General features: G+C 40.1%; 1 protein-coding gene across 1 annotated transcript; it reads right to left on the reverse strand.

Annotated features, from left to right (window-relative positions):
- Positions 1 to 332: 332 nt before the first annotated feature.
- RARRES1 (retinoic acid receptor responder 1) lies at positions 333 to 22,862 on the reverse strand. Its single transcript, XM_042455979.1, has 6 exons — positions 22,557 to 22,862; positions 6,961 to 7,023; positions 6,085 to 6,223; positions 4,228 to 4,355; positions 2,645 to 2,707; positions 333 to 1,236 (listed from the first exon to the last, which is right to left on the reverse strand). The coding sequence occupies exons 1-6, from the start codon at positions 22,794 to 22,796 to the stop codon at positions 1,075 to 1,077; spliced, it is 795 nt and encodes a 264-aa protein (XP_042311913.1). The 5' UTR covers positions 22,797 to 22,862; the 3' UTR covers positions 333 to 1,074.
- Positions 22,863 to 25,020: the final 2,158 nt, after the last annotated feature.

Here is a 25,020-nt window from a genome sequence, read left to right on the forward strand (position 1 = left end):
TGTGGGGGATCCATTCCGTACCCCTGGCGAATCTGGAAAATCACACATATCCAAGCCCCAGTGATACGCACCCTGGGTGTGGTGCGATTTTGTCCCTCCCCACTTGCTGTTTGTGAATGGGTGAGACCACGGGCTCTAAGTCTACAAATCGGGAGGGATGACTGTAATTCTGTTGTGTAAAAAGGCCCGGATTCTACAACTGTGCTGGTTAAGTCTATCCATCTCCAGCACTATTAAGAAAAAAATTCACATCTACACACACACACACCAGATTAAATACTGAAGGAATGAATCACTTTCAAAGATGTATATAACGCAGAAAATATATCATGTTCTAGTTAATCATCAGTATTTATTTCTCATGATTTGTTCAAAGTCTCTTTCCTGCAACACAGAAAAATAATTTTGAAATGATCCAATCAATGTAAAACAAGACACTAAAGAAAAAAGGAAAAAGCTTCACTACTTAATTTATTGGGTATAAGTTAAAAGTAACCATCAAATATCTCAACAAATATTCCTTTAAAATGGCTGTTTTAAAAATTTTAAAACTTTTGATCATATATATTAACATTTTCTTCATACCAGGATACCCCACTAGTGCCAGAAACTTGGGAGACAAATCAGTAGTTCTTACATATATTAAAAACAATTTGAAAAAAATGGTTTAGGAAGAGTGGGGAGGAAACTTTTTCTTCATATGAAACTACCCAGAAAAAGAGTATGTAGTATTCATAGTCGGAAAAAAGCAACTACAGTCGCCCACCATTTTCATGGGTGATCTGGAAAATGGAAACTCAAATATATTCAAGCCCCATTGGTTTGAATGGCCGCTCTCTCTCTTGTGCATGCCATTTTAGCCAATGGGGCTCACCCCTCCATGAATAATCAAGACTGAAAACTTCAAGTCCACGAAAATGGAGGGGCGACTGTGGTGCAAAACTTCCAAGTACATTTATTGCAACAATTTACATAGAATAATAATCATAACACTGACTTTGACATATTAATAACATGTGCTCTAAGCCTTTGTAAAAATGTTTACATCTTTATAAACATAAGCATTGACTCTACTTAAAAATTACTTTCTGGCTCAATAAAAAAACCACTTGTAGATCCCAGTTCTGCTCCAGATCCTTCACCAAACCCTGAAGATTCATCTTCGGTAGAGCAGACATACTTCACTTTCATAGGTTGAACAAGGTTCCAGACAACGCGCATATGGCAGGAAAGAGACTGGAGAAATATATAAAAAAATATAATCAGAATTTGTGTAGCAGTGTTGAAAGTTCCATGGAGTTCAGTGGTAGATGGGCACTGTATGGAGGGCTAAAATCCCAAATCTGCTTTCTAAAGATCAAACCATATTAAATTTAATGGAATTGGTGCTATTATGCCCAGTGTCCATTCTGGGCATAATAACAGCAATCTACCTTACTAGTGCTGTAAAGCATTTAAAAAAAAGTGTCCCCAAATGCCCTCTGTGGGGGTGTGAGGCTCAATTTTGCTACATCTCTTCTGCTATTTTATGACTTCATTCTAACCAAGTCATGAAAAACTAAAACACTCTTCCCCTATGCCCCCTAGACACAATTTAAATACATTTCAACCAGGCCTTCAGATGATATTTTCTTCGAAATGTTTGTGCAGGGATGTATGTGGCCCTATCAGGTCTGACTACCCATGTCACAAAGTTTGCTGTAAGGATCATGAGCCAGGATCCAGTAGGAATATTTCCAAAATCAGCTGAGATTTAGATGGGTTCCTCTGCTATCATACAACCACTTGTAGAAGCAGTGGCAGCGAGATGAAAATAGCCATGAGAGCAGCTGCAGTTGGGGAAGGAAGGAGAAAATATTGTTCTGGAAGGTGGGAGGAGAAGACTGCTAGCTCTAAGCCTGTTGCAAAACCAATTTTCTATGTCACCCTTCACAGAACATCTAGTCTGTAAGCGCCACCAGTAGACATGCTCCAGAGACTGCTCCTTTGGCAAGCATGTGAGAACAATGCAACCGCTAACGTAATGGACCATTTTGCTACAATCAGGATCCCAACCACTGTCAGAAGAATCAGGAGGGAAAGCAACACCTCTTTCTCACTGCATGCACTTGAAAGTAAACATATGCAGGGTCATGCTGCAGTGTTTGCATACATTCCCTGAGCCCAGTATCACACTGGCCACTATGACCGAAATCCTTTCCCTCTCCTCCCTTTTGTACCCCCACACACTGTACAAAAAAAGATAGAGGCCAGAACAGTTTTTGACAATGCAGATGTGGGTTGGATGAAATTGGGAGAGGGACTGCCTACCCGCCAGACACCACAGACAGAAGCATTTTATCAGTGGAAATACTGCACTGGATCCCAGCTGATGATCCTTATAATAATCCTGTAAAGTAAACTGTTATTATCGTGCCCAGTTTGTAGGAGAGTTGCTGGTGCTGAGAGGCAGTAACTCAGATAAAGGCCACTTCAGGAAAATCATGGCAAGTGATATGGGAGGCTCTTCTTGATTTTAGCTCAGGCTGTCAGCTCCTTCGCAAGCCTTCCTTTTCAAACAGAGCTACAGAAATTAGATTATTGCTGCATAACCTCTCTGACTTTAGGCAGAAGATGACATCTTAAGGATCCTCGGCGTTCTTACCTCTGAAACATCATTTGCAAGCAGAACACTGTAATCAAATTCAAGAGACTCATCAGCTCTTCTCTGCACAGAAAAGAAAAGGCTAAAATGAACATGATCAGTCAAAATAAAAGCTGTACTGTATTTGAAAACGACATCTTGTTGGTATTCAAGAGTTGTAACTCAAGCTGTGACTAACATTAGATCAGAATTTAGATTTTTAAAAAATGATTGGATGACCACTACCACTTCCCATTGCAGAACATAAAGGTCCTTCATCTTATGTCAAACAAGCCATAATACATGCATCAGGTGAGTCTGTCTAGGGAGGGCACTCTATAGATAGCGCACCACCATTGAAAGGACCATCCCTTTTGTAGCCACACGCTTTGCCTTATGTGGAAGAAAGCCCTGGCAGAAGGCCCCTGATGACGAACTTGAACAATTCAGAACTTATCTCATTGTTATTATAAGATGATTTTATAAGCTGGGAGTTACATGTTATTATAAGATGCTTTCCTGATCACAAGTCACTTTATGACATCATTAGAAAAAGTAATAAAGTTGTAGCAGCAATAAGTGAAGAAGAAAAAAGAGAAAAGTGGCTACTCCTACATCTCACCCACTTTATTTGTGCTTCTTTTACCACAGTTGTCACCTGGCTGTCATCCATGCTGGCACTGAGGAAGTGTACATTGGCAAGATCCACATCAGCTTCGTGGAATGTAAGTATACACTTTGTCCGCATACTTCTTCCTCTCCCCACCCAGGGAGGAAGCTGGGGGGGGGGGGAATGAAGGCATTGCCTTCCTTCAAATAAGAATTCTTCCCTCCCCCAATGAAATTTTCCTTCAGTTCCCTAACTTAAAGCATCGCAGAGAGTGAGACACTGAAAATCATCCACATCTGCAACTCTTACATTTGCTATGCTCGCACTTTCTTGGTAACTTTGGATGCCTAAAACTCTATTTCTAAATGCTTAACTGAAGTTTTAAGCTATTGCAATGCTAGAAATTTGGAGAATGAAGGAACATTTAACTTAGGGGACAGAATTTTAGTGGGTGACCATCTCCTCATTTTGTGACACTGCCCCCCCCCCCCCCCCCCGGTACACTTCTACACCTCCTCAAATGCAAGTGATCCAGGGCAGAAAATTGGTCCCCAGGCCATCTGCAGTTGCCCACTCTTATTATTTGGCCAGTGACATTCTCTACAGAAAAAAACAGCATTTTTTTTCCAGGCAACTCAATTATAGCACTATGATCCTACTTCAATTGCAATAGCTACATCCTATAGAATACTTGGCTTCGTATTTTGGTGAGGCACTAGTTGAGATTCTAAATACTTCTCCTTCAATTGCAAATCTCAGGATTCTGTAGGATGGAAGCACAGCAGCTATAGTGGAATCAAGATGCTATAATTATATAGTGTAGAAGGGTGCCTCATGTCTCCATTGAGATTCCTAATAATGGCATATCTTGCAGCAGAAAGGAATGAATGCTTACAAGGTTCAGACATATGACAGGGAAGCCAAACTGTTTGCAGTACACTAAACTTCAGCAGGCCCACAAGCTTTCATGCTTTAATTTTGTAGCTTCACTTACCCACTGCTTCACATTCTTGATTTGTGTCATGATGTAGCTCGAGTCTTTGGTTGACTTCTCCCATGCAATGTAACTACTTCCAACTGTGCCCAAAGCCCACAGATGATCGAGAGAGGGCTCATTATTATCTGACAAGGACAGAAAAAGAGAATGGTTTTGAAAATGTTGAAATGTGATAACGATAGCCTTTTACTGTAAGCTGACATTGGAGCAGAGCCTTATTACCTATGACAATACAAGTGGGTGTTTTGTTTAAATGGGTATTCTAAACATTAAGTGAAGGTGGATGTAATGTAGATTGATTATGCTATCATATACCCATTTTCCTATGGTATGCATTGATCCAAGGCACACTGCAGAAATAATCTAGTTTGAGATCACTTCAGCTGCCCTGGTTTAGTGCTAGGAAATTCTAGGAATTGTAGTTTATTGTGGCACCTGAGCTTTCTAAAAGAGGCTAAATGTCTTCACAAAACTACAATTTCCAAAATTTCCTAGCACTGAGCCAGGGTTGTTAAAGCAGTCTCAAACTAGATTATTTCTGCTATGGTTTCGACCTTAGATAAACCTGGTTTGGCTTGCTTCTCTTTCTTTCTTTCTTTCTTTCTTTCTTTCCTTGGTATACAGTGGGTCCTCCTTATCTGTGGACCTGACATCCTCAGATTTCAGCACTTGTGGACGGCAGGCCCTCAGTTCGCCTGAAGTCCCATTGTCTCTAATGGTGCTATGGCCATGTGCCTGCACCACCACTGGGGACAGTGAGATTTAACCATCCGCAGATTTTGATATCCACAGGGGGGATCCGAAATGGATCCCCTGCACATACCAAGATCCCAATGTAGTGCAACTTAGATAGAGAGCAATTAGACACAGAAGGATCAATGGGCTAACATCCTTGCCATCACTAACACATCCATCCTGGAATCCTCTATCACAGTCTATGGGCCAGAGCAGATGGGCCGGGAAAAGAGGCTTTATCCTTTTTCCAAAAGCGAGTGGAAACCCCACTGCCCACACAGCCTACTCCCAAGGATGGCCAAATATGCATGGCCCAACTTCACCCACTATAACACTCTCCATTTTTTGGATTTTTGGAACTCATATTGGGAGAAGTAGTTAAAATAACAGAATTCCTTAAAAAAAAAAATCAAGTTAAGGACATGAAAAATTCTTAAGTCTCAATTTTGTTGCCTTTCTCCTAGCCCCATCTGCATTCATGCCCCATCCTTTGTTTGTATCCGGTTACAAGACCATTTCCCCCTTCTTGCGTGGAAATTTGTGCACATTTTCACTGTGCGCCTTTCCGAATGTAGGTACTTTTGGTACATATTCTTCGTAACACACACATTTTTGTAAACATTTCACCACTGATCAGTGCATTTTTAGCTGTTTGCCTTTTGTAAAGGCACATGTGATTTGCGATATTTCTTATTTCACTGAAATATATTGTAAGAATAAGTTAAGCTCACCAAGAGCATATTAAAATGGGTGATTTTCATTGAAAGTTCCTTCTTGTTTTACAAGGAGTCTTGAGAGGTATACAAATTTCTTCTCCATCCCTAAACTCCAGCAACTGTTTACCTGTCTTCTTTTCTCACAGGGGAAAAAATATGTGGGGGAAACTGCTTTGGTTTACTAGAACTGTCTACTAGATATACTTTCTGGTATATCCCTTTCTTTATTCTGTATATCCCTTTGCATGCATAAATACACAGCACAGCCACAAATTAATTATTCAGGAAAACCTGTCAAGCATCTCTTTATCAGGTAGGACTGTAACAGTTGCAAACACTTGCTTTTTGCATTCAGTCAATTGACTGAAAAAGTACCAGGACAGATCCTTTGGAATAGATATACCTCTAATGCTTAGGTACAAGCTGTAGTCTTCTTGCAGACGCTGATCTGGCTTCTTGTTGTGGGTGCAACTTATTTCAACTGTTGGCTTGGGTTTTTTCTTCAGGTAGAACACAGAACCAAAGCATGTGCCTAGTTTTTGCTTAAGAAATCAAACAAATGGCAGAATGTGACACTTAATTTCCAAACTGAACATTTCTTTATTACTCAGTGCCAGTTCACTTTCTAATCCTGGGGTCCTCTCACACTGTTCAGTTATAGCACTATGATTCCACTATAACTGTCATAGCAACATCCTATGGAATCCCAGGGTTTGTAGGTTGGTGAATTACTAGATCTCTCTGGTTTAGGATTCAAAATACTCCTTCCTAAACTACAAATTCCAAGATTCCAAAAGATGTTTCCGTGGGAGGTAAAGTGGAATCGTACTGCTCTAATTGTGTAGTATGAAAGGCTCCCAAGAGTATATTCCGAATAAAAATGCTTCACTGGAAGTAAAAAGTGACTGGAAGGGGGATTTTCATTAGGAAAACAGATCACCCATCCTCCCTCCTTTTTTCAACAGGAAAACAGCAGACATATAGAGCCCCTCCTCCCTAATACCACAATCTCTATGCAGAATCACTTGTCCCATCCAAGGGCTGACTTTTTAAAAAAGAATAACTTTCAAGAAAGGTGGTTCCACATCAAACATGTGGCCCACAGCTGCACCCTGGACAGCCAGCTGCCCATAGCTATAGGCCAGCCAGAATTTGGAATAATTAATTTTAGGGGGATGACAACTCCCAGAGTCTTCCAGCCAGTATGCCCACTGCAATCACAGTTTTTCCAATAGAAAAGCAAACAAAATAAATTTCTCCTTTCATGGCATAAACTTACCCCAGTCTGAAGATCTTTTGTAGAAAACTGAAGGAAATATTTCTGTCCAACACCTGGAATATTCTGCAAGAGAATTTGTTTTAAAGGTTGCATTTTAATGCATTTTAAATAAGTAAACAAACAATACATAATTGTAATAGCACCAGATCAAATAGTAATAACACATAATATGTTCATAGTGCTCTAGAGCCAGTGAGGTGTAGTGGTTTGAGCTTTGGACTTTGACTCTTGAAACCAGGGTTCAAATCCCTGCTTGGCTATGGAAACCCTCTAGGTTACCTTGGGCAAAACATATTCTCTCAGCCTAAGAAGTAGGCAAAGGCAAACCCCCTCTGAACAAATCTTGCCAAGAAAACCTTATGATTGAACTACCTTAGGGTTGCTATAAGTTGGAAATGACGTGAAGGCCCACAACAACAACAACAACAACAACAACAACAAATAGTACTCTGTGCAGTATTTCATAATGTTCTCTTTACACGAGGACTAGGAAAGCTTTGGCCCTCCAGATGTTTTAGACTTTTAGCTTCCAGAAGCTACAGTCAATGGTGTTTTTTTTTCCCTTTCTTTTTATTGATACACTTTGTGTTGTGACTTTGGTTTTATGTTATAATTGCATCTTTGTTTTTATTTGAATGCTATAACTGTCAGGCACTTTATTAACATTCTTGATTGGAATAATAACAAAAGAATAAAATAAGACTGGAACTATATGTTAGCATTTAGGCAGGTGCCAGTAAGAGTCAAGAGGAATACTTGGATCTTCTCTCAATTTCCCTCTCTCCCCTTTGTAATCTAAGATATGCGTACAGTCCATTTTTGTTTCAGTTATGAATATTTAGAGTCTTGTTGGATAAACAACATGAAAGTAGACTTTCCATGGAAATCATCTTTCCCTGTAATCAAGAAACAGGCTATGCCTAATATCTACTGCCAGTGTCTACTGGGTTTTGCTTTTAGAAATCTAGGACACTTACCCGTATATACTCGTGTATAAGTCAACCTCACGTATAAGTCAAGGGAAGGTTTCAGGGTCAAAATCCTGGATTTTGATATGACCCATGGATAATTCGAAGGTACAACATAGGGGGCCATAAGGAAGGAAGGAAAGGGGGAAATACCACTTCCGTCCCTCTGTCTCCTCCTCTGGACCTCTAGGAAACAAGTGGATTTAAATGCAGAGTTGTTTCCACAGGCTTGCAAAACGGACCAGGCAACTGCTTTTCAATGGAGAGTTTTCCCCATAGGATGCAAAGGCTTGCAAATGGACTGGAGGGGAAAGGAATTAAATGGAGACTGGGGCATCAGGCTTGCTTGCTATAGGACCTTCCTAAGCAATACATCTGTGTTGACCCTTCTATAAGTCTACCCAAGATTTTAGGGGCAATAGTCTTCAATACGTCTTATATACGGTGTCTTATACATGGTAAGTCTTCAAATAAATTATTTTGCCTGTATTCTTATATGCGTATCCTGAATTTGATGGCTGCTCTCCTGAGCAAATATGCCTCCCATAAAACAAGATATCTGGCCTGTATTACCAGAGAGGTTCTGTTTTATTGCAGTACAAATGGATAATATGCTGAAGAAATGTAACAATTAGAAAGTCAGAAATTATTTAAATTATTATTATTATTAACCTTTATTTATGAAGCGCTGTAAATTTACACAGTGCTGTACATACAATCTTTTTAGTTAGACGATAAATGGGTCTCTCTGCTTGATTATTTCTTTCAGACTAGCCTGCATAGATACTGTGGCTTTAATTTCTGTGTAAGTCAAAAGGTTTAAGTCTGTGGTAAACATTATAGACTGGAGCTCCTTGTCTATATGATCCCATGCTCCAAATTCTACCTTGACCTTGTTACAACTTTCAGTTTTTTTCTCACTCAGGGAAGATTTATAATGGCCTGGAGCCTCTCTGTTACAGCCATATTGGGGCCGTGACAACCACATGCTGTGGCCCCGATCTGGCCTTTGCAGGTTGCAAGTGGCTCCTTTTTGCGCCCTGAAAAGGGTGCGATAGCCGCGTTGGCGTGGTTTGGTGGCGCTCCTTCAGCACTGCATCATATGTACGCAGCGTCGGAGGAGCGCCATGACACTGCCCAGTGGCATCACACCGCCCACGGGCAGAGCCAGGGCATGCATCATGGAGCTGCTGTGCCCTGACTCTGTCTCCAAGCTGGCCCAAACTGCTAGTCTGCACAGACCCTTTATTAATAACAATGGTGTTGGACTACAGTTATAAGTACACAGTACACTGTTATGTCCCTTTGATTTCAATGGGAGAGATCTAGTTATGGCATAGATATTTTTCTTATAAATCAGGCTTTGCTTATGTATTTGTTACATAATCTATTTTATGTGTTTAGAAAATTTCCAGCTACAAAGCCAAGGTTTTTTGGTAGTATGAGGCAACTGCTTCAGATGGCAGGTGTGTGTGTGTGTGTGTGTGTGTGTGTGTGAAGGTTAGCAGCAGAAGCTTCCCCAGCCATTCTGCCAGAGACTGGCCACTGAAGGAAAGTGCCCCACCACCAATGTTGAATTCAGCTTCCATTTCAGTTTGTTTCTGTGCATCTTGTTCCTTGGCTCAATCTGCAAAATAGTTTGGGAAGAACATAGATATGGCTACAGATTCTGGGTGAGCAGGGAACATCACCAGACTCTGCTAACTAACCAATGATTTATTAATAAATGATTAAAAGAACCAGCTTCTTTTCAAAACACCTCCGGCCATGCTGAAAACTCTTCCTTCCTTCTGCACTTGCTACCCTGTAATAAATTAATTTCACCTCTTCCCAATCGATTGCTAATATGCAGGTTTGCCTAGTGGTCTTATGTATACTAGGGTGAGATGAAACTTATAGTTTGTGTAGACTTGTTGAGTTCCTTTTACATTTGATTTTCCATTTCATGTTCCCAGTTCTCATAATGGAAACACACAGAAATAGGTTACAATTCTGCAAACACTGCACAGATGTGAATTCGAAGGCTTTCATGGCCAGCATCCATAGTTTTTTATGGGTTTTTTGGGTTGTGTAGCCATGTTCTAGAAGGGTTTCTTCCTGACATTTCACCAGCATCTGTAGCTAGCCTCTTCAGAGAAAATATTCAAGCCCATGAATAAGCAGTGTGTTGCTAGATACTCAACTGGTCTTTATAGCTTTTGCCTACAGCAGTTGTGCAATACACGGTTTGCTCAAGTGACAATATTTATTTCAGTGCTGTGAAAAGCTTCACCATCTGATTTCTGCAGAGCAGACTGTTATTACAATTACAAGAGTGAGTCAGGCCAGTTACTGCCTAATGAGTTGGAACCCTTAGTTACTTAGCTTTATGTAGCAGTTTACATTGTGTACAGGTTTTAATCTGCATTAATTTTGCATGTTCAGTCATTTAAAGATTGTCATGTGTGAAGAGCAGTGCTCTGATTCCTGAATTGTTGCCCAACACAGCAAGTACATTTTTAGAGTCCTTTTTGCCACCCATTCCAAAGGATGCAGTTTGATTGATAAGGATGGTGTGGGGGAAATGCCAAGTCTGCTTGCAAGACTGAATTTCATGTCTGACAATGTGCTGCTTGTTTTATAACCTCTTCACCAGGAAGGAAATGCCTTGCAGGCTCATTTTACTTCTCTCAGATTAATCTTCCACCACAGAGCAATTTTTTTACAGATTTCTTGTTTCAGACATACTCCTAATTATTATACTGTAGCTGGCTAATACCAGGTTTTTAAACATTTATTTGCATTCTCACATAGACATGGCTGGGCCAAGACATAATCCTAACCCTTTTACCAGTGAAACAAGCCAAGACTGGAAACAATGGTTTCAAGTTGGCTTGTTCCATTAAACCAGCTTCCTCAGATGTTTATGGGCTACGATGCCCATCAGCCCACCTATGGACTGGCTAGCTGCTAATTATGTAACTGTAGCCCAATGTCACAGAGATAAGCTTGGAAGGGCTGCTTAACTATAGCTAATGTAATACAATAGAGTGGGCCTTCGGTATCTGCTGTGACTCCAGGACCAGTTGTGGATATGAAAATCCATGGATGTTCAAGTCCCATTACATTCAGTGGTGAAGTGAAATGGTGTCCCTTTTATAAAATAGTTAAATCAAGTTTTGCTTTTTGGAATTTATATATATATATATATATTTTTGGAATATTTTAATGGATGGTTGAATCTGTGGATAAAGAATCTGTGGATATGGAGGGCCAACTGTAGTTTGACCTGACTCGTGCAGAGTTTAAACTTAATTAGCTGAAATGAAAGCACAAAGTATTAACATCTTTTTTGCCAAGGCTCCCTGGCATAATTATAATTCAACTAGTGTTATATCTCTTGCAGCTGCTGTCCATTAATTCTATACAAAAGCATTTTATAAAACAAATCACAAATGAATATTTTACTAGTTTACTTAGTAGAGTTTCTATTTTGAATTGTAACTCTCCAACCCCCGTGACCATATTGTAGGGTTGCCATAACCTGGCTGCAACCGGGCTTTTCCCGGTTTTGGCGGCACCTGCCCGCTCACGTCACGGGTGCCGCCAAAAACCGGAAAAAGCCCAGTTGCAGCGGGGTTGCGCTGCAACCCGTGGGGCCTCGCTGCCCTCCTCTTCCACCTGGCATGGCTGCGTGGAGGAAGAGGAGGACAGCGAGGCCTTGGGCGGAGGAGGCGAAGGGGGAGGTGGCGCCTCCTGCGCGCGGCCGCACCACCCTCCCCGCCTCCCTGCGGCCCCGCGCCCTCTTTCCCGGCCTCCTCGGAGGCCGAGAAGGAGGGCAGGCCCTGGTGATCGCCAGAGGCCCAGAGCCCTCCTTCTCGGTCTCCTCGGAGGCCGAGAAGGAGTGTGTGGGGCCACCAGCGATTGCATTATGAAATGTAGGACACGTTTTTTTTTAAATGGAGGCGCCATTAAAAGTGTCCTAATCATATTTCCTACACTTTTCCCGGTTTGGAGGTCCTGAGTTATGGCAACCCTGCCATATTGGCTAGGGAATGCTAGGATTTGTAGTTCAAAAATTAACTTTACACACAAGAAAAAAAAAAAAAAAAGAAAGAAAGAAAAGAAAAGAAAAGAAAAGCAGACATCCACTCTATGGGCCAAGCTGACAAACCTTTGGCCTTCCAGCATTGGACTTAATACTAATCATCTAGCACAGGCTGTTGGAAGCTGGAGTCCAAACATTTGGAAGACCAAACATTCTCCATCCTGATATATGCCTTAATTTCCTGGGCTGCTAAGATCACTAGCTCAGGAGTCAAGGCCAAGACATTAAGCTTGTTTTGAGGCTAGAGATGTATGCAGATCTACTCATGGGGACTTACATTCCATGAGTGAGAACACAGGGCTATCTCCAATGCAAATAATGGGCTTAAGCCTTTTGAGCTCTTTGTTGGGCAGCAGTAGCCATCACATAGCAACATGGGGTGTGGGAAGGGAGATGAAAGCAGAAGAATCATAAGGCAGCCAAATTTTACACCAGATTAGATTTCTATCCAATTGCTGCATGCCAAGAAAAAGCCTGACAAGTTCAAGTATTCATATCGCTACATCAGATCATTTACAGAATGCAACCCTTGTCCAAGAGAGATCTGACAAATACAGAAAAAACAATACTAGTTTCACCAGTGCAAAGGTACCAGTATATAACCTACTATATTAATTCATTCTCTCTTCTGACTTTAAAAGGGTTTATAGTGAGAAGAAAACTCTCCCATCATCCCCCAAAGGAAACATTTATTCATAGTTTTACAGAACAAGCATGAGGATGTAACCAATGGAGTCTATCAAGGAATGATACACACTACTCTTTCTGTGCAGCTGAATAGGAGCTGAGAGAATCTTTAGTCAACCTACTAGTATGGCCATATAGTCCAAAACACACAGAAATAATCCATTTTGAGACATCTTTAACTGACCTGGCTCAGTGCTAGGGAATTCTGGGAACTATAGTTTTGTGAGACATTCAGCCTTCTATGGTGCAACAATAAACTACAATTTTCAAGATTCCCTAGCACTAAGACAGGGCAGTTAAAGCAGTCTCAAACTGGATTATTTTTGCAGTGTGTTTTGGACCTCACAATGCAATATTTTATCTTGTCTCTTTTCTACTTGGTTATAGTAACTACCGTATAGCCAAATTGGCTTAACTGCGGCTATCATACTTCAGGCTTATGAGATGACATAACTCATTGCAAAAGAGGATAGATCTTGCTAAAGTGGGAAGCAGTTGGAAAAGAAGAAGAACACATTACAGATGGATTGATTCAATCAAGGAATCCACAACCCTGGATTTGCAAGATCAGAGCAGAGCTTAGCAGGGTCTCTTGTAGTTCTCTTATTCACAAGATCATGCTAAGTCAAAACCAGCTTGAAGCATACAACAGCAAAGTCAGCAACGGGCTTGTGGACACAAAACCAGGTTATTTCCTGCATGATAAAACAACATCCTAGAGTTACCCTACTTTGCAATGCTACTTCAGTAAAAAATAAATTGGGAAGCAGGGAAGAGAGACAGAGTTTTTTAGAAGGTGAATCACAAAATGTGTAGATGGACAAAATGAGACATGCTGGCTACTGTGATTCTCACCTTGGGAGGCACAGATTTGGAAATTACTTTTCATTACTATGTTTTAAAAAATGACCAATTTCTGCTACACATTTAGGTAATGAAAATAACTTGCTACATTACTTGTTCCGCTGCTAGTTATTCTTCCATTACTTTCTGTTACTTTTTAAGAGAAGGGAGCCTAGGGTGGTAAGAGAATGGCATAAATCTTGAAAACGTCCTGTCAAAATGCTTCTTAAAATTCCCTTGAAAGTAACTTTTTAAAACAACTAGAAGTGGTTATTTGTGAGACCACCAAAGTAACTTTGCTCTTAGATTGCTTCTGAAATGTAACATTATTACACCTTTGTTAACAAAAAACATAACTAGTAGATTGTTCCTTTAAACTCATTATTTCCAAATATATTGGTATCCATAATGAATAGTCATGATGACTATATATCACTTTCTGTATCAAAGGCAGTATGCATTACCTAGAAGACTATGCCATATGTGGTGTAGTCATATGTCTCTGAATACTGGCTGGTAGAGACCATGAGCAGGTGGGTGTTATCACACTCATTTAGTTACTTACTTAAATATATTTATCCCACCCTCAGAAAATTGGGGCAGAATGCAAACAAAGCAATACAAACAATTTTAAAACAATTGAAGATTAAAACAATAGAATAGTTTAAATAGGATGTTGTTGTGTGCCTTCAAGTCACTTCTGACTTATGGCAACCCTAAGGTTTTCTGAGGCTGAGAGTATGTGATTCACTCAAGGTCAGCCAGTGGGTTTTCATGGTTGAGCAGGGAATCAAACCCTCTTCTCCAGAGTTGTAGTCCAATGCTCAAACCACTACACCACACTGGCTCAAAACACATTACACTTAAAAGCCTGACAACAGTGTAATTAGGTCCCAAAAGCTTTAATAAAAAGCCATGTTCTCAATTGGTGCCAGAAAAAACTGAAATTGGTGCTGATCAGACCTCCAAGAGGAAGGCATTCCACAATTGGGGTGCCATAAACAAAAAGGCCCTCCTCCATCATATATTTTCACACTACATTGCCCTCAATAGTGGAATACAAAATCAGGACTGCAGACTTTAGGCAGGTGTATATATAGGGAGAGAAAATCCTTCAAGTATAGAGATCCCAAGCTGTTTAGGGCTTTAAACATCATCACTTGCTTGTCTCATGTATTGCTTGTGGGACTCCCATAGGCTTCTATCAGAACAAAATGATGGACTAGATAGGATTCTGGTGCAACCCACCCTAGATCTTGTTGCACTCATTACATATATACACAACAATCCCACAGCACAACTGCAATTTAAAAAGACAGTTACACTGGACAAGCCTTTAAAAATTAGAATCTAGTGTGATGGCTTTGCAAAAGGCAAATTCCCTTTTTCCCCATAAAGGAAACTCTACCTCTGAAAATGTTTTCTCAATTCATTGCCAACATTCCCAGAAGGGTTGTGGCAAAAGCAACCAAGTACCTTGTGGCATCTTGAAGTCAAGCCCATGGTATTTGGATGCTAACTTTCTGAGGCAAGTTTTGATAGCCTTAAAGGTATCAAAAGATTTCTTAGTTCATTTAATTATTGATTTATTAAAATATTTATAAGCCAGCCTATTTCATAGGACCTCAGGGCAGTACACAACCTAAGTCAATTTTAACCATTCAAAGCAGGGTTGGGGAAAGTGCAGGGGCTACATTCTCAGGACCTCCCAGGCATCTAACATATTTTTTTGCATTTTCCCCCAATTTGATTTGCTTCAGAATGCCGCCAGATACCTGTACACTTAAGGGAAGGGCATTTTCAGCATGCCCAGAAAACCCTTGGGCCTCCAAGCGGGGGTACATTTCCATCACATTCTGCCAGTTCCCTGGGTAAATGTAGGCTTAGGAAAGATCTTTATTCAAAAGCTAAAACATGGTTAAAATGCCCCCACATTCCTTACAGGTTTTTAAGTCAAAAACATTTTATATATTTATTTATTGCTGGAGCCAGTGTGGCCCTCCAAGGAACTAATGCGGCCCCCTCCACAATTGCCCACACCTGATTTAAAACCATTTAAAATTTAAAACAGTAAAAAATAAGTTAAATAAACTAAAAGCATATTAAAATAACATAGCAATTTGAGATAAAAACCATGTACATGCATACACATTTGGAAAAAGTTAGTATAAGCAGCATATTTTTGAAGAAGAAGAAGGAGAGCCTTCAATATGGCTCAAGACTTGGCAGTAAATATCCCTGGGTTAAATTTATTTATTTAAAGGCTAGCAACTGTCAAATCTTAACCGAAAGGATTTCTCTGCCTGTACCAAAGAGATGCCTGGTATGTACAGCCTGGCAAAGCTGCACTGACCATGTTTTTTCTATGCCAAGCAGATACAAAAGACACAGGAGCTCCTGTAGCTGGCAATGATTTATACCAAGCTGGCATCAAAAACAGAGCCGGGACTGAATAGGCTCTTTGAACACACGCAATTGTGCTGCTGCGTTTATGTTTTTCCTCTCCAAAGCAGTGGATTTTTGCTTAGAAGAACTGCTTTGGATCAAACTGTATCCAAAAACATACTTCTGAAGAAGTCCAAAGACTGAAAATGTTAACAAACACTCTCCTTCAATCCCAGCCAGACAGCTGGCTTGTTTTGTAAAAATATTACAGAGATTGCTTACTCGTGTATTTTTCCTCTCCTGTAAACACCTCTGTAACACAAGAGAGGAAGAAAATGTCGCCTCGGGCACTTTGCTGCCTGCTTAAAAGACGTTTCTTCAAATTTTCAGACTGCTGTAATGCAATACTGTACAAGACTGAACACTCAAATAGAGATTGGAGTTCACAGAAGATCTTAGGATGATGGATGCTGAAAGCATCAGTTATGAACTGTTTGGAGGGTAGTTTCTGAAGTTTTTAAAAGTGAGGTTGGAGGGGGAGAAAGGTGAGAGAATTGTTACAAGTGAGCGAAGTCATATACATTTAAGACAGAATCAAAAACTAGAAAATGTTATTTTTCTTGGAGGACAACTCCCAGAATCTCTCAGCTAGCATGGCCAGTTGGGGGATTCTAGCACTGTACTTGAAAAATGTAACTTTTCTAAACTCATCAGCTTGGAATTAGCTGTATCAGAGACCTGAATTTCCACAAGCTATGTTTGGAGTGTGTAATGGATCTTTGGATTTGCAGTTTTATCTACTGCAGTGTCAGTTACGAGAAACACTGGGAATGTGTGAACAATTTTCAGCATGAACTTTCTGTAACTATGCAGGCAAAAGGCAGACAACTCAGCTTTCACATGTTCACAGACTGCAAGGGATACAACATCTGTAAAATGTGCAATCTTACACAAAAGTTGGTCCCATGAGTTTAAAGGAGCTTACTCCCTGTTTAAGTTGTTAACAGGATCAAAAACTTAGGGAAGGATGCATTTAGGAAGAATACCAGCAAAGTAGCTACTCTCATTTAGTTCCAACTTACGGCAACTCTAAGGACCCTATCATGGGGTTTTCTTGGCAAGATTTGTTCAAAGGAGGTTTGCCCTCGCCTTCCCCTGAGACTGAAAGCATGTGACTTGGGTTCCATGGCCAAGCTGGGATTCGAACCCTAGTCTCGAGAGTCATGGTCCAGCACTCAAACCACTTAACTTCCAATATGGTTTGAAACATCCTCATAGGCATGCATTGAATTAACTGTAAGATATAACCGTGACCGGATCCTGGTCTGCAATTCTGGAAGTGGTGGAAGTGACATTTCAGTGGGATAAAAAAAGATGATTTCCCCTTCTCACTTCAGTCCCCCATCCAACTCCCTGAATCATTAAAAACTCCTCCAGAGACTGAGCAAAACCCCTTTGGAGGAGGTTTTTAGATAGATGCTGTGGATACAAAGTCAGGCTAAAGGATGCCTAATAATGTGACATCTGGATTTCAAACATTTAGAAGGAAATATTCAGAAATGACAAGATGATTGTTTTTGGCAAATCCAAAAATCTCCTTTATAATAACAGAATAGGACATCCAAAGAAACTAATGACAGTAGATTCATCAAAGATTCAGGATAGTATCAGCCTTGTATTTACTTATATCCTGCTCTTTTCCCAGAACTGGGACTCAATACAGGCTAAAACAGCTGTGTCTTTGAATTAGCTTATAATGATTAAATTTGTTTATGCTTTTATGTTTGTATTGTTGTGTTTTATTTTTTGTTAACTCAATAGTGGATGTTCTTGCTTATGATTTCACACAACTTGGTTCTTTAACAGAGAGGTGCGGGGCTCAGATTCCAAATAACATGCAGTCTTCATCCCATGGATGAATACAAACATCTCAAAGATGGTTACACTTTTTTCATGGGAAAATAACTGCAGAGGGAAATAGTATTTTTATTGTTGTTTGTGTTTGCAAAATACAGCTTAATGAAAGAAAGGAGGTCAGTGTTTCTCTATGCAAAAGCTCAAGTTATTTGAATTAAGCAGATAAAGTATTTTGCCCACCCTCTGTGCACAAATATTCACCAGAGCCATAACAGCTTAGCACTGGGCAGACTGCTTCTGTTCAGATCAGCCAAAAAATTCTAAGTGTTTGAAGTCAAGCAAAAGAATCCAAATATTCCACCTATCATGGGGCTATCTTGGCAAGATTTGTTCAGAATTGCCACTGCCTTCACTTGAGGCTGAGAGCATGTGACTTTTCAGGCCATTAAGATGAAATATCCACCAGCTATGATTTGTTCAGTTCCCTGCCTGTCTCAGTGGTTCATAATTCCCACCCTGAAGAATTTTTTTTTAGAAACAAAACTCGTCAAAGGAAATGATGAATTAATAAGGGTGTGTCTATACTGTAAAAATAATGCAGTTTGACACCACTGAAAGTGCTGTAAATCCATCCTATGGAAACTTGGGATTTGTACTTTTACGAGGTCTTTAGTCTTCTCTGCCAAAGAGTGCTAGTGCCTCACAAAACTACAAACCCCGGGATTCTGTAGGATGGAGACATGGCAGTTAACATGGTGTCAAACTATATTTGGCCCTCCACATTTGTGGCTTTGACTTTTGCGGATTGATTATCTGCAGATTTGATTAATACGTTCTCTCTAGGAATCTCTAGATCCTGCAATACAATTCTGCCAGAGGTTGACCATAGAGTTGCCCTGGAGGATCTATAAATTTTTAGACAAAACACTTCTCTAGACATTTGTAGGTCCTCCAGGATGATTCTGTGATCAACTTCTGGCAGATGTTGATCATAGAGGACCTGGAGATTCCTAGAGAAGTGTTCTGTCAGGTAAAAAGAATAGTGGTTTTTTAATTGTGGTTTTTCCACATTCATGGAGGTCCTTCACCCCTAACCCCAGCAAATGTGGACGGACGAATGTACATTATTTTGACAGTGTAAATGCACGCTTATTGGTGAATCCAAACACCAGCACAGTGACTGGCCATTGTGTCTGGGGCATTCTGCCCCTTCTCTGATACAAAGAGCTGTTTGGAAGAGAGGACTCATAGCTTAGTACTGCTGAAAATCAGAGCCAAGACACTAGTTCTCTTCTTTTTGGCTGGTCATTGTGGTCGTCAGGGAAAATCTGGGAAGTGCAGACCAAAAAGATAATTTGTCCAAGCTTTGAGAAAAGGGAAACTGAAAGAGAGGCACTCATGCACATTAACAGTGGGCTCAGTGACTCAAGTCTATGAAAGCTCCTTAGCAGTTCCTTGTGACAAGTGCCATTTGCTGTCACTAACCCTAGTGACTCCCCAATTTCTTTGGAACTCTCTCATTCCATCTGAGTCTTATGGAGTTTGCCTGTACAGTACTAACAAACCCTCACCAGAATCTTCTCACACACCAAGTGCCAACTTGCAAGGAGAAAACTTGTGTTCATCTCTAGATCCCCCAGTGCAACTCTGCCAAAAGTAAAAAGTACAGACTCTTTGGCCAAATGCCCCAAAAGGCAAATTTGTCACACTGACAATCTGCATGCAAATCGTGTGCCATGACCCACAAAATGAATTGAGTTGCCAATTCTTTTCTGGCATCACTTCTCTGTCACTGAAACAGTAGCAACGAGGTATTGACATTTTCTAGTCTTTCTTCCCCCAAAATTGAAAGCGAGTGAAGTTTTCTTTGCTACAAAATGTGCAATGTTTCAGCCAGGCAAAATATAAATGTTGGCACACTAAGGCTGTGGATATAGCTAGTGTGGTGTAGTGTTTTGAGTGTGGGACAATGAAGATTTTCACACCAGCACTTATCATGGGGTAAAACGTTTAAGAAGCGCATGTGTCTGAAAGCCTGACACATTTCCTAAACATCAGGGAATTGTCCCCTCACCTCCAGCATCCCTGAATCATTTGGGGAGCAGTCATTTCCCATGAACGGAAATTTTGCGTTCATGGGAAATGACTGCTTCCCGAATGATTCAGGGACACTGAAGGCGAGGAAACGATTCCCTGATGTTTAGCAAGTGTGTCTGACTTTCACACACACACTTCCTAAATGCTTTACCAGTGTTTTACCAGAGGTAAAGTGCTGGTATAAAAATCTCCCATGACTCTGGAGACCAGGGTTCAATTCCCTGCTTGGCCAGCAAATCCACTGGGTGACCTAGGGCATGTCACACTCTCTTAGCCTCAGGGGAAGTCAATGGCAAACCGCCTCTGCATGAATCTTGCCGAGAAAACCCCATGATAGATTCGCTTTAGGGTTGCCATAAGCTGGAAATGACTCGAAGGCACAGAACACACTAACAGTTTGTGACCCTAAATGAGAGTAGCTACTTTGCTGATATTCTTTCTAAATGCCCCAGTTTGTAAAGCTGTGATCCTCACTACTTAAACAGGGAATAAGCACTTTTAAACTTAGGCCTTAGGGTGACCATAAGTTGGGAATGACTTGAAGACTGACAACAACAAAGGCCAAACAAGAACTTCAGGGAGCTAGAGAATCTAGAGAAAGGGCAAGGAAAGGAAAGATGGATAGAATCCATTCAGAAAGATGGATAGATCCATCCAGGCTTGCCTCTCCTCAGCACTAAGAAATTTATCACATAGGGAAGAATGGAAGTTTAATCGGGGGTTCTTGCATGAAAATTGTGCATTCATGATTAAGATTTTCATACGACTGCCATTAAACTGCCATTATCCCGGGAATATCCCAGGTAAATTGTGAAATAGCGATAAAGGTTTTCACACGACGTCGTGATAAAAAGAGATTAAAGTGTCATTATCCTGGGAATAACCAGGCAATAAACAGCAGCAAAACATTCACAGGAAAACCCCATGAATGATTTGCCAGTGTTTATTGCCTGGTTATTCCTAGGATAATGACTTCATTGTGGGAAAACCTTAATCATGCCTTAATAGTAATGGTGTGATTTTCACAAGATAATCCCTGTTTAAACTTTAAATCAAGTTTAACTTTAAATAGATCAAATTTTCCTCCTACGTTAGTGGTGGGAACATTGTTGTGACTGGGATGATGTGCAGAGTGCCTTGCCTTTCTTCACACAGATCCCCAAGCCTAGTTCTCAGATCTTGAACACATTAGTTATTATATAAATTTTCTGAAGATCGCAGCCACAGATGCTGGAGAAACGTCAGGAATAAACTCTTCTAGAAGAGAGCCACATAGCCTGAAAATGCCACCAAAAATCACATATTGTTGCTGTGTGCCTTCAGGTCTTTTCTGACTTATGGTGACCCTAAGGCAACTCTTTTCTTGGAAATGGAAAATAAAAATAAAACTCCATCAGTGATGCTTTTATTGACAACTGAAATGCACAACATACTTGTTAAATGGCCAACACAGCTACCCCTGGATCTTTTCTTGGAAGGTTTCTTTGGATTGGGTTTGTCCAAAGATCTGAGAGGGGTTAATCTTTTGGGGGGGGGGGTGAGGGGGGAAGAGACTATTATTATTATTATTATTATTATTATTATTATTATTTTCTTTTATCACGCCTTTCTCCCAATATAGGGACTCAAGGCGGCGAACAAGTACAAAACAATTTAAAAACAAAACAGAACATTTTGAAAAATACCAAATTACATATTCACTACTATTTGGGTTTTTTAATTTAAAAATTATGTAGATTTCGCCCCCTTTTTGATGCATTTTTTCAGGATAAAAATTTATAGTAAAATACATCAGCAGCACTTGAAAAGAAAGGAAGTCTGTTTAAACATTAGTCTTTTTTCTGTTTAGATTTTAAGCATGTGTCGCATGTTTTGTTTTGTCTGATTTTTATGTGTGAGCAGTGGTTCTATGTTTTATATTAAATAAAGAGTATTTTAAAAAATAAAAACAAATAAAAACAATCCAAAATATTAAAATACATTAATATACAATTAAAGAAACAATTAAACAATTTTAAAGATTAAAATGATTATAAATTAAAATATTATATATATACATATATATTAAAACAATTGTAAATTAAAGTATATTATAATATATTAAATATATATATATATAATATATATATATATTAATTATAAATTAATATATATATAATACTATATATATATATATATATATATATATATAGAATAGAATATATTAAAATACAAACCATCTTCAAAGACTTTATATAATATATAAATATATGCCTGCCTATTTTAAAATTTTAATTTACAGTATTTTAAACATTTAATTAATTTAAATTGCAATTTGATGATTGTTGTTTTTCTTAGTTCAGGGGAAAGGGATGGAATTTTAGTTTGTACCAATGTTAGGTATTTGTTCGTGTATTTGATGCGTTTGCTGATGCAACCTGTTTATGCATTTGACCTATTTGTTTATCTGATTTGTAAACCGTCTTGATCATTTGGAAAGGCGGTATGTAAATTAATAATAATAATAATAATAATAATAATATAGATCTCCCAGCTCCCACCAATCAGCCCCTTCACTGCTCATGAAGTTTGGGACCTTCTGGGCTTGGAAGCAGAAGCAGAAGCAGGAAGGGGCTTGCTGTCTCCTTCTCCTCCTCCTCTTTCCTCTGCCCTCCGCGGGGCTCTTTCCTTACCTTGACCGACGCCTTCTTGACCTGACCCAGCGCCCGCAGAGAACTAGGCGAGCCCAGCTGGTAATTGAAGTAGTGGAGGGCCGTCTGGGCCGCTCGGGAGGCCGGGGAGAAGCTGGAAGGGAGCAGCAAGGGGTCCCTCCAGAGCAGCTTCAGGGGTCTCTGGGGGTCCCCCTCTAAGGAGGAGGCAAAGGAAGAGAAGGAGAACGCCAGGAGCAGAAAGCAAGCCCACAGCCTTGCCATCCTGGACGCCAGAGCAAGGAGTCAGACTCAGCAGCAGGCTCCCAAAAGGACCAAAAGCATCCCAAGGACCTCCTCCTCCTCTTCCTCTTCCTCCTCCTCCAGCCCCAGCCAGACGCCTCCTCCTCCTCCTCCCTTCCTCTCCCCTTCCTGCCCTTTCCCTGCCCAGCCCTGGAAGGAGAGGAGGGAGGCACAAAAGGGGCTCCCCAGCAAAGGAGGACACAATTGACAAATGGAGGACCAGGGCCATCTCTTTTGGAAGACCCCCTGCACCCTCCACCCTCCTCCTCCTCCATCACCCCAGGCAAGAGCCAGGCAAGAAAGAGCCTAAGGTGGAAAGGCTTGGAGATGTCAAAGGTTTCAGGATGACTCCCAAGGCACACAACTACAACAAAGTCCTATATATAAAACACAACAAAGTCTTTATATATGACTTGAAGGCACACAACAAGAGCAAAGTCTCTCTCTCTCTCTCTCTCTCTCTATATATATATATATATAATAACAAAGTCCATATATATGACTTGAAGGCACACAACAAGAGCAAAGTCCATATATATATATATAAAACAAAATCCTTAGATATGATTTGAAGGCACACAGCACTAGCAAAATCCAATATATATATATATATATATATATATTAACAAAGTCCATATATATAATAACAAACTCAATATATATATGACCTGCAGGCAAGGCACACTACAATAGCAAAGTCCATATGTATAATAACACATTCCCTATATATCACTGAAAGGCACACGACAATAACAAAGTCTATATATATAATAGCAAACTCCATATATATGATTGGAGGCACACAACTATAACCAAGTCCTTATATATAACAAAGTCTCTCTCTCTCTCTCTCTCTCTCTCTCTATATATATATATATATATATGACTTGAAGGCACACAACTATAATAAAGTCCATATACATAATATATGATTTGAACGCACACAACAACAACAGAGTCCATATGAATAATGCAACAATAACAAAGTCCTTGGACAGATCAAGCCTAAAATCTTCCTGGAAGCCACGATAATTAAACTGAGATTGTCATACTTTGGCCACATTATGAAGAAATGGCAATCACTTGAAAAGACAACAGCACAAGAGAAGGTAGAAGGTAGCAGAAAGAGAGGAAGACTGCATGGTAGGTGGATAGACTTAGGGCCTAAACAGACTGCTGATAAATGCCAGCATGGGGGGCAGAGAGGGAGGGTTGCAACTGAATGTCGCACGCCCTGATTCTGCCCACATGCCAGCATGATGCCGCATGCCCCATCGCACAGTGGGAGGTGTCACACTGCATCTTTGGAGCAGCGTTGGAGCTGTGGAAGAGCCACAGTGGCGGAGTTTAGTGTGCCCTTACTGAGGCACAAAAAGGAGCCACTTTTTGCAGCTTCTTTTTGTGCTGTGGAATTGCCGGGTTGGGGGCATGGCATGTGGTTGCGCATTCCCAACCCAGTGCTTCCAGGGGCAGTGCAGAGCCACCTCTTAGGGACGGTTTGTTAGTCAGGGAAATCACAGGCCTTAATTTGTAGGACCTAAGCAGAGCAGTGGAGGATAGAGTGTCTTGGAGATGTCTCATACACAGGGTCACCATGAGTTGGGGTCCACTCGAGGGAGTTAACAACAACAACAACCTCTCCTATCTATTAAATAAATATGTGCTATACTTTTTAATTACAATATCATATGCACAGCCTACATGTATTTACAGGTACATCGCTTCATGTAGTTAAAGTGAAAATTTGGTAAGATGTGATGGTTTTTAAAGAAAATTTTAAAATAATTTTAATTTAATTTAATTAATTTAATTAAAATTAAAATGTTAAAATATAAATTTATTTAAAAATAAACAAACAAACCTGGGGGCCTCTCCTTTCTCCTCACAGTGAACCTCACCACACTCACAGTATCTCTTCAGCGTTTTAAAGGGATGTAGAGGAACACTACAAAAGGCAGATGTTTGGGGAGCAGTAGTGTCACCCCCTCTTAGGATGTCACCCGGTGTGGTGCTCTCCCGCTCCCTTTAATGATGCCCATTTGTAGCACACTGAAGAAGAATGTAGGACATTAGAAAATAAAAGCTAATAACACTAATATAAATATGTAAATTTAAATTCATTTAATATGGTTTATTTAGAGCTATGTTACATATACTGTATTTTATTATCCTTTTATTATTTTTGTTTTGCTATATTTTATTATTC

Source organism: Sceloporus undulatus, chromosome 3 (genome assembly GCF_019175285.1).
Source record: "Sceloporus undulatus isolate JIND9_A2432 ecotype Alabama chromosome 3, SceUnd_v1.1, whole genome shotgun sequence".
Classification (NCBI taxonomy): domain Eukaryota; kingdom Metazoa; phylum Chordata; class Lepidosauria; order Squamata; family Phrynosomatidae; genus Sceloporus; species Sceloporus undulatus.